At 41.1% G+C, this 10,815-nt stretch overlaps 3 protein-coding genes across 4 annotated transcripts in view; 2 read left to right on the top strand and 1 right to left on the bottom strand.

The window, feature by feature from the left end:
- The first annotated feature begins 75 nt into the window (after positions 1–75).
- ppil3 (peptidylprolyl isomerase (cyclophilin)-like 3) lies at positions 76–1,899 on the top strand. Its single transcript, XM_034871674.1, has 6 exons — positions 76–230; positions 482–556; positions 800–893; positions 995–1,062; positions 1,172–1,290; positions 1,734–1,899. Exons 1-6 carry the CDS (start codon positions 111–113, stop codon positions 1,858–1,860), a joined length of 603 nt encoding a protein of 200 aa, XP_034727565.1. The 5' UTR covers positions 76–110; the 3' UTR covers positions 1,861–1,899.
- A 671-nt stretch (positions 1,900–2,570) lies between these two features.
- On the top strand, positions 2,571–6,499 carry zgc:101858 (uncharacterized protein LOC449555 homolog). Its single transcript, XM_034871673.1, has 8 exons — positions 2,571–2,723; positions 2,860–3,030; positions 3,608–3,786; positions 4,301–4,394; positions 4,467–4,536; positions 4,628–4,664; positions 4,889–4,952; positions 6,292–6,499. Exons 1-8 carry the CDS (start codon positions 2,664–2,666, stop codon positions 6,448–6,450), a joined length of 834 nt encoding a protein of 277 aa, XP_034727564.1. The 5' UTR covers positions 2,571–2,663; the 3' UTR covers positions 6,451–6,499.
- A 231-nt stretch (positions 6,500–6,730) lies between these two features.
- The window catches only part of col27a1b (collagen, type XXVII, alpha 1b), a 66,491-nt gene continuing 62,406 nt past the window's right edge, over positions 6,731–10,815 (bottom strand). The window contains exons 58-61 of one of the 2 annotated variants that reach the window (XM_034871670.1): positions 10,530–10,698; positions 10,333–10,442; positions 8,974–9,192; positions 6,731–8,311 (exon numbers count right to left, since the gene is read on the bottom strand). In XM_034871670.1, coding sequence (XP_034727561.1) covers positions 8,165–8,311; positions 8,974–9,192; positions 10,333–10,442; positions 10,530–10,698 — 645 coding nt within the window. In that variant the 3' untranslated portion in view covers positions 6,731–8,164. The remainder of the gene's footprint in view (positions 8,312–8,973; positions 9,193–10,332; positions 10,443–10,529; positions 10,699–10,815) is intronic. The other variant, XM_034871671.1, reaches the window with a different exon arrangement.

The raw sequence follows: 10,815 nt of genomic DNA, 5'->3' as shown, positions 1-10,815 counted from the left end.
TCTCCAATTGGTACAGTACAGTGTAACAGTATAATTATAACTACGTCACTTTAATTTTGCCTATAGACCGTTAATATTATATCAATATATTTACAGTCTATGATTTTGCCATGTGTGTGCCCTTTTTATGTGACCGTATATTTCCGAAGGAACCATTCGTTGCTGTCGTACTGCACCTACACGGGCATGTTTCTCCGACACACTTGTTCAGAGACGCAGCGTTTGAAATGGTAAATATAATAGTGTTCATTTACTGTAAATAACTGTGGTTATAAAAATTACAGAACAGTTTAAGAAGCAAGTCACTAATGCGTGTTAACGTTTGTTTGTTTTTGCTTTTATCGGAGCCAGTCCAGAAACTTCCTTTTTGTGAACGTGCTTACTTTTCGCATTCTGGCTACTAGGCTAACGTTAGTTGGCGAACAGAAAGAATTGGGACTCTTAAACGTTAATGATGTTGTTTCTTTTGTAAATGTTTCAGGCTGTTACCCTTCACACTGATCTAGGAGAGATTAAAATTGAATTGTTTTGTGAACGGGCCCCGAAATCATGCGAGGTAAGTCAACTAGTTAGCGTTACGTGCTCCAGCTCTTTGGCTGCTTTCTGTTCTTTCAGAACGGCATGTGGTATAGTATTACAAATACTGCAAAAATGCTCATGTTTGGATACAATTTAGTAGAAAATGTATTGCAGACACCCTTTTTGGATAATAAGGCTAACATGACTGTAATTTTTTAGGCCTATTTTTCACCAACAAAGTTATGGAATATCCTAACTTTTTTTAAATTATTATTTTCAGAACTTTCTTGCTTTGTGTGCCAGCGGGTTCTACAACGGCTGTGTCTTTCACCGCAATATTAAAGGTTTCATGGTTCAAACTGGAGATCCTACAGGTACGGAATGGTTGCATCTGTTGCATTTCAACACTGAAATGTCCAAATTCCCATTCTTACTTTCTGTTGGTTGATTCCTGTATTTTGATAAAACCGTTCAGGCACAGGCAAAGGAGGAACAAGTATATGGGGCCGCAAATTTGAAGATGAGTACAGTGAACACCTAAAAGTAAGTACCTACTAGCTCCCGCTTTGTCTACGTCAAGAAGATGTTTTTCCTAATCTTTAATCATGGTCACACAGTCTTAAACATTGTAACTTGTGTTCTTTTATTTCAGCATAATGTAAGAGGAGTGGTCTCAATGGCAAACAATGGCCCCAACACAAATGGCTCCCAGTTTTTCTTCACATACGCCAAACAGCCCCATCTAGACATGAAGTACACAGTGTTTGGAAAGTACGTAACCTTTATACAGATACATGGTGCTTATTGTTTTGACAGTTGGTTAGTGTTAGTAATTGTTTAAGAGCCCGCCAGATCCACGGTGATGCTTTGCTTTGGTGGAACATGTGTACAGTTGTTTTAGTCGTGCAACAGAACTCAGATTGGACACATAGTCTAGCTAGATGTCTGGATTTACCCTGCAGAGATCCAAGGAGCAGTTAACCATAGTCCTCATAAATCCACTGGAGTTTAAAATTCCAACACAAAGAAAGCAGAAGGTAACCGACGTCTGGCCGAAAAGAGTGAAATCCAGGTGGAATTTCCGGTGTAAATGGAGCAATCCCAGAAGTGGAACGTCGTGGATTTAGACTAGTATTTGCTTGACCTTTACTGATTGATTAAAATAGAATCTATAATTGCTGCTGCGCTGACATCTTACTCTCTTCAATATGTAGGATTATAGATGGCCTGGAAACACTGGATGAACTGGAGAAACTGCCTGTCAATGAAAAGACGTTCCGACCACTGACTGAAACCCGGATCAAGGATGTGACCATTCATGCAAACCCTTTTGCTGGATAGACTGTTTCCTCTTCAAATGTGCAGATAGGCCTTTAACACTTAGACTTAAACAGGCTTTATTGTCATTCAACTGCACATTAACATAAAGAGTTTAGCCAAAAACTTGGGGCTGTGATATTTCCAATAAGCCTATTGATACAGTGTAATTTACCTTACACTAGAGAATGTAATTTACCTTACACTAGATGCTAGAAAGTCAACATTGAACAGGACACTGTCTCAAAAACATTATGTTTTAATATCAGCATTTTCTGATAGTAATGATCCAGAATTTGAATGTAGTTTGGGGGAAAAAATACTAGTTTAAAGAAGTCAACATCTTAGTCTCTGTCCATAGAGTAGAAAGTTTCAGGGGTATGCTTTCTCAAATTTCTAGCTAGATATGATAATGATTTTTAAGAAATGTTTTGCATCCCCTTTAGACTCATCTCGATGTGACAAAACCCTTGTTTATGAAGAATCATAGGTTGTTATTCTCTGTATCTTTACATTCACAATCCAGTCCAAGAAATACTTTCTACAGCACTGCCATACATATTCTGATCCTTTATTTATTTTCTTGATAGGCTATGTGAATAAATTGTCAGTTTTGTATTAAATAAAACTTTTAAAATATCGTTTTTAGTGTTTCTAACGTTTTCTGCATGGAAAAATGAATAGTTTAAAACATAGCCACCTAAAGAGACAAAATGCTCATCGCTCGTTGGAAGTCCAAAAGAAGGTGCAGTGTTCTCGAATATGAACTACAAATCAGTAAATACGTATTACGTCATCAGTAGTGGACGGAGTAACCCTGCTTCCATATGTTCATGCAAACTACACTAAAAGCCCACAGAGACATGGCTTCAGACGATACATTCAAAGTATGTCCGTGTGGTGTGATGTTTCCGTGCATTTTATGATTGTTTTATTGATTTTCCAGACAGTATGAACTAAATTAGAGGTAATTTTTATTAAAGGCAACCTAACCGTGTGGACACCTTGCTTAATGTGTTCCAGGTGTCTTCCCTGAAGGGGAAAGTGACCCTGATAACGGGTGCCAGCTCGGGCATTGGGGCTGGCACAAGCGTCCTGTTCGCCAAACTCGGAGCTCTGCTCGCCCTTAACGGCCGCGACGTGGAAAACCTGAACAACATAGCCAAACAGTGCACTGACTGTGGAGCTGCCGAGGTAACTCTACTGATATGTCCACTCTATATAGGCCTATACAGTTTAACATGCTGACACGGCCACCGTTCCGTTGAGTGTAGTGTCGCGTGGACCAGCAGAAACCTGAAGTTGCAGCGAGAACGTTTTTTTAAAGATTAAGACACTTTTTTGAACAGAGTTTGGCGTGGCGTCGCAGAGCCTAATGCATTCAGTTGCCAGGGGATACAAGTCCTAATGTGTATAATAGGCCTGTAATCAATATATTTGGCCCCAATGTATTGTGGGATAACCACATAGCATATTTTAAAGCATTTTTTAATGTAACAGGAAGCATATTTAGAAACACTGTACCTTAGTATCAAACCAAATGACATTTGTTTAATGGCAAATATGCTGGCATATGCAGGATGTAAGTACATAAAGTGTACATGTAAGACACAATTACAATTGAAGAGTTGCAATTGAGCTTACTTTGTCATCCACACATTACTGCCTTTAACAAAGTAATGTGTTCTGTATTATGTAAATACATTTTTGAAACAAAAATGCCATCATGGATGGAACATAATGAAACAATGAATGTCTATGTGTTTATCAGCCTTTGCTTGTTCCTGGAGACCTCACTGATGAGGAGACCGTGAAGAAGACAGTGGAGCAAACTATCGCTCACTTCGGCCGGCTGGATGTCCTCGTAAACAGCGCTGGTATCCTGGCCATGGGCAGCATAGAGACAACGGACCTGGCTCAGTATGACAGGGTCATGAACATCAATGTCAGGTAGGGTTTGTTCACCTGGCATCATAACATCATAGAGACATGTTACTGCTGAGTCTATAGTAGGAGAACGGGTGCAGTGGTGGGGATGTGTTAGATGACATGGCTCTTAAATGTAGCATTTGATTAGAAGTTGGCTGCATCACATGGGTTGTGTTACATAGAGGGGTGCTGCAAACAAATGTGTACAATAATAATACAGAATTGCATCTCAGAAGTGAAATGTTTTGCTCACCCACGGATTTCGCTGTAGAGGACATCAGGCCACGTTGTCATAAATTGGCTAGGAACACTAGATGAATTAATGACCAACTAATCTAAATGTGTGAATGTAGGCGTGATACTGCTGTTATCCTGCTGGTGAATCCCATCACAGATGTTAGGAAGTAATTGTCCTTTGACTGCCTCAAGAGGACACAAGACTAGTATTGCTTACTCCCCGACTTGATATTAATGTTCAAGTATGTTCCTGTTCATTTCAGTTACAATGTCCCCTAACTCTTGTTTCTTAATCCAGGACTGTTTACCACCTCACTCAACTATGTGTTCCCCACCTGATCAAGACCAAAGGCTCCATCGTCAATGTCTCCAGCGTCAATGGACAGAGATCAGTGGGTATTAAGCAGCTGAACACATTGTGTATTTCCCTCTACATGTTGCCTCACACTGATTTCTCTCTTTAGTTCCCTGGTGTGCTGGCCTATTGCATGTCCAAGTCTGCCATCGATCAGTTCACACGTTGTACAGCGCTTGGTGAGTGAGCCATTTTGTCTCTTTTATATTGTATGTTCAGCATTGTAAAAGTTTACAATATGAATAACATAAATCTATTCTTTTATTTCAGAGCTGGCATCAAAGCAAGTCAGAGTGAACTCTGTCTGGTAAGTTTTTTAGTGAAAAAAATCTTATGTATTTTTATGGTGTTCAGTAATTGATTTAATTCATATTTCCATGCCCATTCGTGTTTTGGATATGTATAATTAGTTAACAGACATCCTATGAATTAATACTAATTTAAAAAAAAATGGATATCAGCTGTTGCGGTTGGAAATGAAATGTGTGATGCAGCATATTTTGTATCCTTGCTCCCGCTGTATGTCTTCAGCCCTGGTGTGATCATCACAGATGTCCACAAGAGAGCAGGACTGGATGAGGACCAGTATGCCCAGGTAGCACGCCTTGTCAATACTGTGTTTTGCCACTAAAACATAAGTATTCCTTCATCCTGGCATCTGATCAGCGTGGCTCCGCCTCTTACATCCTTCCGCTCAATTTTCATTTTCCTTCAGGACTACGTCTGAGGTCGAGGTATATTCGCGGGTTTTCTACAGTCACATTTTTACCTGTCCAATCAGCAAACAGAGGCCATGGCTGAGGACGTTGAGGTCCCGCGCTAGTTTGAGTTGTAGTTCCGTAATGGCGGCGGAGACAGATACAGGCGAAGCTAGCGATGCTAAGCCGACTTCACAACCAAACGTTAGCGATTGGTTATTGAGGATCCAGAGGGGCTCTGGGCAGAGTCAATAGTTTTAAACTTCAACAGAGTACCCACCTTCACTGAAGTTAACACTTGTCAATTGAGAGTGGCCAGACTCTCTGTACAAATGAAATACGAGTCTGGTAGGACCACGCTAGCATCTCATAGCACAGAAGAAAATATTGTAAGTCAGTCTGCCACAGTCCACTTCCGGGATTGTGCCGATGCCGTTGTGTTAGCGTTTAAACTCTGGTGGATTTATGAGGACTATGGTTAACTACTCCTCAGATTTCCGCAGGGTAAATCGAGACAGCTAGCAGACTGTCAAATTTGAGTTATCTGTTGCACAACTAAAACAGCTTGAACGCACACCCGTTCCACCAAAAGCAACTTCCTTCCCGAGGCTATTTTGCATTGGTGCTCCAGCCGGTGCATAGCGCCACCAATGATTGGTTTAAAGACATGCCAGTTAACAAAAGCACGTTTCTCTCCCATGCTGGAATGCCGTGTGGACTAGCCAGTCCCTCCTCCGCAGCGCTGTGGAAAAAGGTCTGGCAATGCGAGTCTAGTGTCAAAGTAGAGGATGGATACCCGACCCGAGCCCGACGGGACCCGACGGGTCGGGCCGGGTTTGGACAGATTTTTAGAAAGGATGCTCGGGTTCGGGTCGGGCTCGGTCACATCAGCGCGATAAGGCATTGAACATTTTGAATTTAAAACAGCTTATTATGGAGGTAATGGCGCTTGTTGCCCCGTGTGCATTGATGCGCTCATCTGTTGACATTTCCCAATGCCTTCCTACACTTGCTTAATAAAAGCGAGCTTTCCACACAAACAAAAGTATGTGTCATTAGTATGAGAAACAAATGCGATTTTAACTGTGTCGGGCTCGGGTCGGGCTCGGACAGAAATATCTTAATGCCTGTCGGGTTCGGTTACTGCTCTGTCGGACGTGGGCCGGGCTCGGACAGAAAAATCCGGCCCGATCCGCACTCTATGTCAAAGTTACATTGAGTGTCTTTCACCGCCAGTTCCTTGCAAAGTGTAAGGAGACCCATGCCCTCGGCCGACCAGGGGAGGTGGAGGAAGTGGCCCAAAGCATCGCCTTCCTGGCGTCTGATGCTGCCAGCTTCATTACTGGAGTCAACCTACCCATCGATGGGGGCCGCCATGCCATGTGCCCAAGATAAGATCATGTATGTAAAGATACAGCAGTCTGCTAATATAATGCTTTCAACCATTTAAGTCTTTCTTTGTTTTTGTATCACATGCCCCCCCACTGCCACGGACGTCAGGGGAGTTGATAGGGGGGAAAAAGGAATTACTTCAAGGACACCCTTTTTCTCTGTTTACAATGGCAGTTGTACAATGGCAGTTTTGACAGTTCCAGGTTTGAAATAAAGCAAAAACGCACTGCTAGAAATAGGCAATTTAAATTCATTTTCTATCTAAATAATCTGCTTTTCAACAAAGGTTTCAGACTTTTATTGAATTACCTGTTGACTCATCATTTTCATTTCATTTTCACAGCATAACATGTCTGTACAGACCAAACACTGTAAGCTCATTTACTGGGGTAGTGTCACGTTGTGCATTGTAAGAAATCCTCTGAGTTTGTAGATTGGCAGGACCAACCACCATTTCTGCACCTTTGAGTGTCAAATGCATACACAGTAAATAATAAGAATGGTAATGTCCTAAAACAGTTGATCGTCTAACACAGAAACACACTTTCAGACTAGAATCCTTTAGGCTCGATATGACTCAAAAATGTGATTAAAATATGTAACTGGTTTTGAAATGAAACAGATTTAAATAGAATCCACTGTAGATAATAAAGGTTGTATTATTAGGAATGCACATGTTGACCGAAAAAAAATCAACAACTTAATTTATAGTGTCAGACTAGGTCTGACAGTACAAAGAATATTGAAAACGTTAAAATACTAGCTTGAAAATATAATTTAATGAATTGCGTGTATATTTAACAACAGTCCCTTTTTCATAAAGCTGCAGACACATACTTTAATGAGAGCTGACAAGAGTTTATCAAACGAGTGTCAACTGTCGCAGCACCAGGTGTCACCTCTGTGTCACCCCAGATTATATCCGCAAACGTCTTGATTGCTGCGAGATGAAGAGGTGCAGTTCGAGGTAGCATCTTGACACACTTCTCGGTTCGCACCGTGGAAAGCTTCGATCCATTTTAACATGGAAAAGCACACAGCAGTTTATGGGAGGATATCTGTTTAAACTCGGCACTACACCGTTTATTAGAGGCTCATTAGAGACAGCGCACCTGTGTGTCTGTGGCACACTGTATACCTGAATGAGTGATATGATGTTGATACTGTATATGCCTAAAGGCTGTGGAACAATAACTATTGCACTATATATTACAATATACAGTACAGACCAATGTATAAATAATACTAAAACATTAAAATAGGAACTATTGCATTTGCAGATGTAACTGTTCCATATTTCTGTACAGATCTCTTTTGAACGTTTTAGGTTTTTGCAAAATCGGTTTGGCAGACCGTGAAGAAAATATGATACAACGTGGTCCGAGAGATGAGAGTGAGACGTTCATATTACTTTCTTCCAAAAGGGGGCTTCAGGTCTTGTATCACACAAACAAGTCTCTGAAAAAGAAGCTAATAATTGTTTTCCATAGGCTGATTAGTGCTAAAAGTTGAAACTCGCATTGTCAACAGGCCTTCTTCCTCTGGCGCTCCCTCCTGTTTCTGCAGTCCAAGCATATTTTGCAGAGGGAAATTGGTTGGTTGTTTTTTTTTTTGGGGGGGGGGGGGGGGGGGGGAACCAAGCATTAGTCACCCCTTGTTCACCCTCCTCCATACAGTCACTCCTTTGAGGATTGTTCCCGGCCCTTCCTCGGGGCCCCTATAAGAAGCACACGGGTCCAACCTCGAGGTGATAGCGTGCGCCAGGTTTTGTGGTCGGCAGGTTGTACACATCAACGATGGGGAGTAAGTTTGGGTCCTGGGTCTGAAAGATGAAGTGGGTCTGATGCCAGCGGCCGTCTTGAATCTGAAAGGGAAGGATGCGTTAGGTCTTAGTTAGAGCTTTGACAGCGTCATGGTTTTATGGAGTTACATGCAAGACTCCAGAAACTCTAACGTCTGGCTAAGAAATTGTTACAGCAAGTAACTCTGAAATCCTGAATATTTTTTTTTTTTTACAGTTCTTGCTGTGTACAAAGTAAACAAGATAGAATGTGTTAATTGTAATTAGCGAGCTTTAGAGGTGCTGGTAGGTGGACTTTATTTTTAAATTTGGACCAAGCCAGGTTAGCTGTTTCCTTTGCTTTGACCTCCTCGTAGTATTATGGAGTTGTTTTCTATGTATGGGTTTTGTTACTGCTAGCAAGTGTATATGGAAATAAGCAATACTGGATTTTAAATATGACCAAGGATTATGAGGAAAAGAAATGTCTTCAATATGTTTGTTAGACCTTGTGTTGGTGGGTAACACTGAATGTAGACTTAACTTTGTTCACAAGAAAACTCCACAGGGCAACTACACACAGACATGAGAGTGGTATTGATCTTATCTAACTCTCAGCAAGAAAGCAAATGTATCTCCTCAAATGTTGAACTATTCCTTTAAGGACAAGTAGAATTTGGATCAAAGTGATTGAGTTCTCTATAACCCTTTGCATAGAAGTTCCATGCCAAAAGAGTAGTGCTTACCCAGCAGTCGTCCCTGGGGATGAGCGGCTCCAGAAGGTCGCCTGGCTGAATCTTCTCTCCTCTCCAGGCCCTGAAGCTCACAGCCCTGGCTGAGTGTTGCAGGGAGGGTCCTGCCGCCCACACTGGTGTGTTGAGGCAATGAATGGTGATGTGCTGCACAGCCTCGCTGCTCAAAAGGTGGATGAAGTTCATCTGGATACGACCCACTCCTATCTCCAACTATAAAGCAAGAATTTGTGTTTCTCAAATATTCATAATTTAGAAATAAGGCTGTTTCAACCATACAATTTCCTCAAAAAAATCCTGATGTAAACATTAATAGTTTGACTTAGTTGGGGGCAAGTATTTGTAATAAAGAGGCACATTCAATTTTGGAGTTGATAACTTGACTTGGGTTAAATCTGTGTTACACATTGTGCCTTCATTTATGCTTGTCCCCAATATTTCATTTAGAGTTTATGCAGGCATTGAGTCTGTCTGTATTTGTGTTATTGTGTGTGTTGTGATGTTTTGTTGCAAAACACAAGAATAAAAAGGAGAGGATTAAGATGCTAAAGGTATTGGCCAACTGAGTGTGGATTGACAGGGTCTTGGTCAACAGGACTAAAGGGGACAGTTTATCCTAAAATTAAAAATACTTAGTTTTCCTCTTAACTGTAGTGCTTTATTTATGTATCAAATCTAGATTGTTTTGAATGAGTTGCCCAGTGTTGAAGCCATACAGATATCTGTCTTCTCTCGAATATAATAGAATCACATGGCGCTTGGCCTGTGGTGCTTAAAATACAGTTAGTGAGTGTAATTCTCTAGAAGGAAAATATTTCCTTCATGAAACTGCGAACAACCAGGTCTGTGGATTCTTTTTGAGTAATGCATGGTTTACTCTGACCTGGTTGGAAAGACACAGTGCTGTTGATGCATTCTAATATTTGTTGGCGATTCAAGCACCACAAGCCGAGCGCCATCTAGTTCCATAATATTAAAAAGAATAACTCTCAAGGCCGGTATCTTCAACACTAGGCAACTAATACTAAAATAATTTAGATTGATAAATAGCAATACAGGTAAGTTGAAAAATATTTCCGGGGTGAACTGTCCCTGTCTTTGTAACATAGAGCCAGAAAATGGACATCTGTGCCCCTTAAATTACAACATTAACAACATTAAATTCTAAACTTCTTTACTTGTGAAATCGTTTGAGAACTTTCTCCAAATGCCCTCACAAGAAGTCGTGCATTTGATATTCATCCACATAAGCTCCTGAAGTGATCTTGTCTTCATCTAAGTGATACGAGTTTTTATTTCACTGGGTGTTTTGTCTAGGTGAAGCAAATAGCTAAATATAGAAGTGATCCAAACCTTGGACACTGTGATCGGTTTCAGGCAAGTCTGTCCTCCACCGGTGAAATTGCACATCACCTCAATAGTGTCAGCAGCGCAGCCGAGGTTAGGGTCGATCCAGTAAGTACCTTTCAAAGAGCAGCAGCAGAGGAGGAAAAAATGTGGATAGTGGATATGTGCACAGAAATGACGAAGCAGTTTAAATGTCTCCTCACCATCATGCATCCTCTGTTCACAGTTGTACAGGTCTCGGCAGATTCGTGCAGGGTTGTCAGGGGTTCCCAGCGGGTTCTTGAGACTCTGGATCAGAGTGCTGAGATGCTGCAAGGTCTTGAAGATCTCTGTGCCCTGGTCTAACAGTGGATCCATGCTCTGATAGTTCTGCTTTGGAAATAAATATTGGCTTAATTATTTTTTTTTAATTCTCTTTTAGATTAGATATTTTATGATAGACTTAAAATGGCTCTCTAACTTGTTCACGTTTATACAGACTCAGTGGGA

The sequence above is a fragment of the Etheostoma cragini genome, chromosome 5, assembly GCF_013103735.1.
Source record: "Etheostoma cragini isolate CJK2018 chromosome 5, CSU_Ecrag_1.0, whole genome shotgun sequence".
In the NCBI taxonomy this organism is placed as follows: Eukaryota; Metazoa; Chordata; class Actinopteri; order Perciformes; family Percidae; genus Etheostoma; species Etheostoma cragini.
Note: the sequence above shows the minus strand (reverse complement) of the source record. Positions and strands in the feature narration are given on the sequence as shown.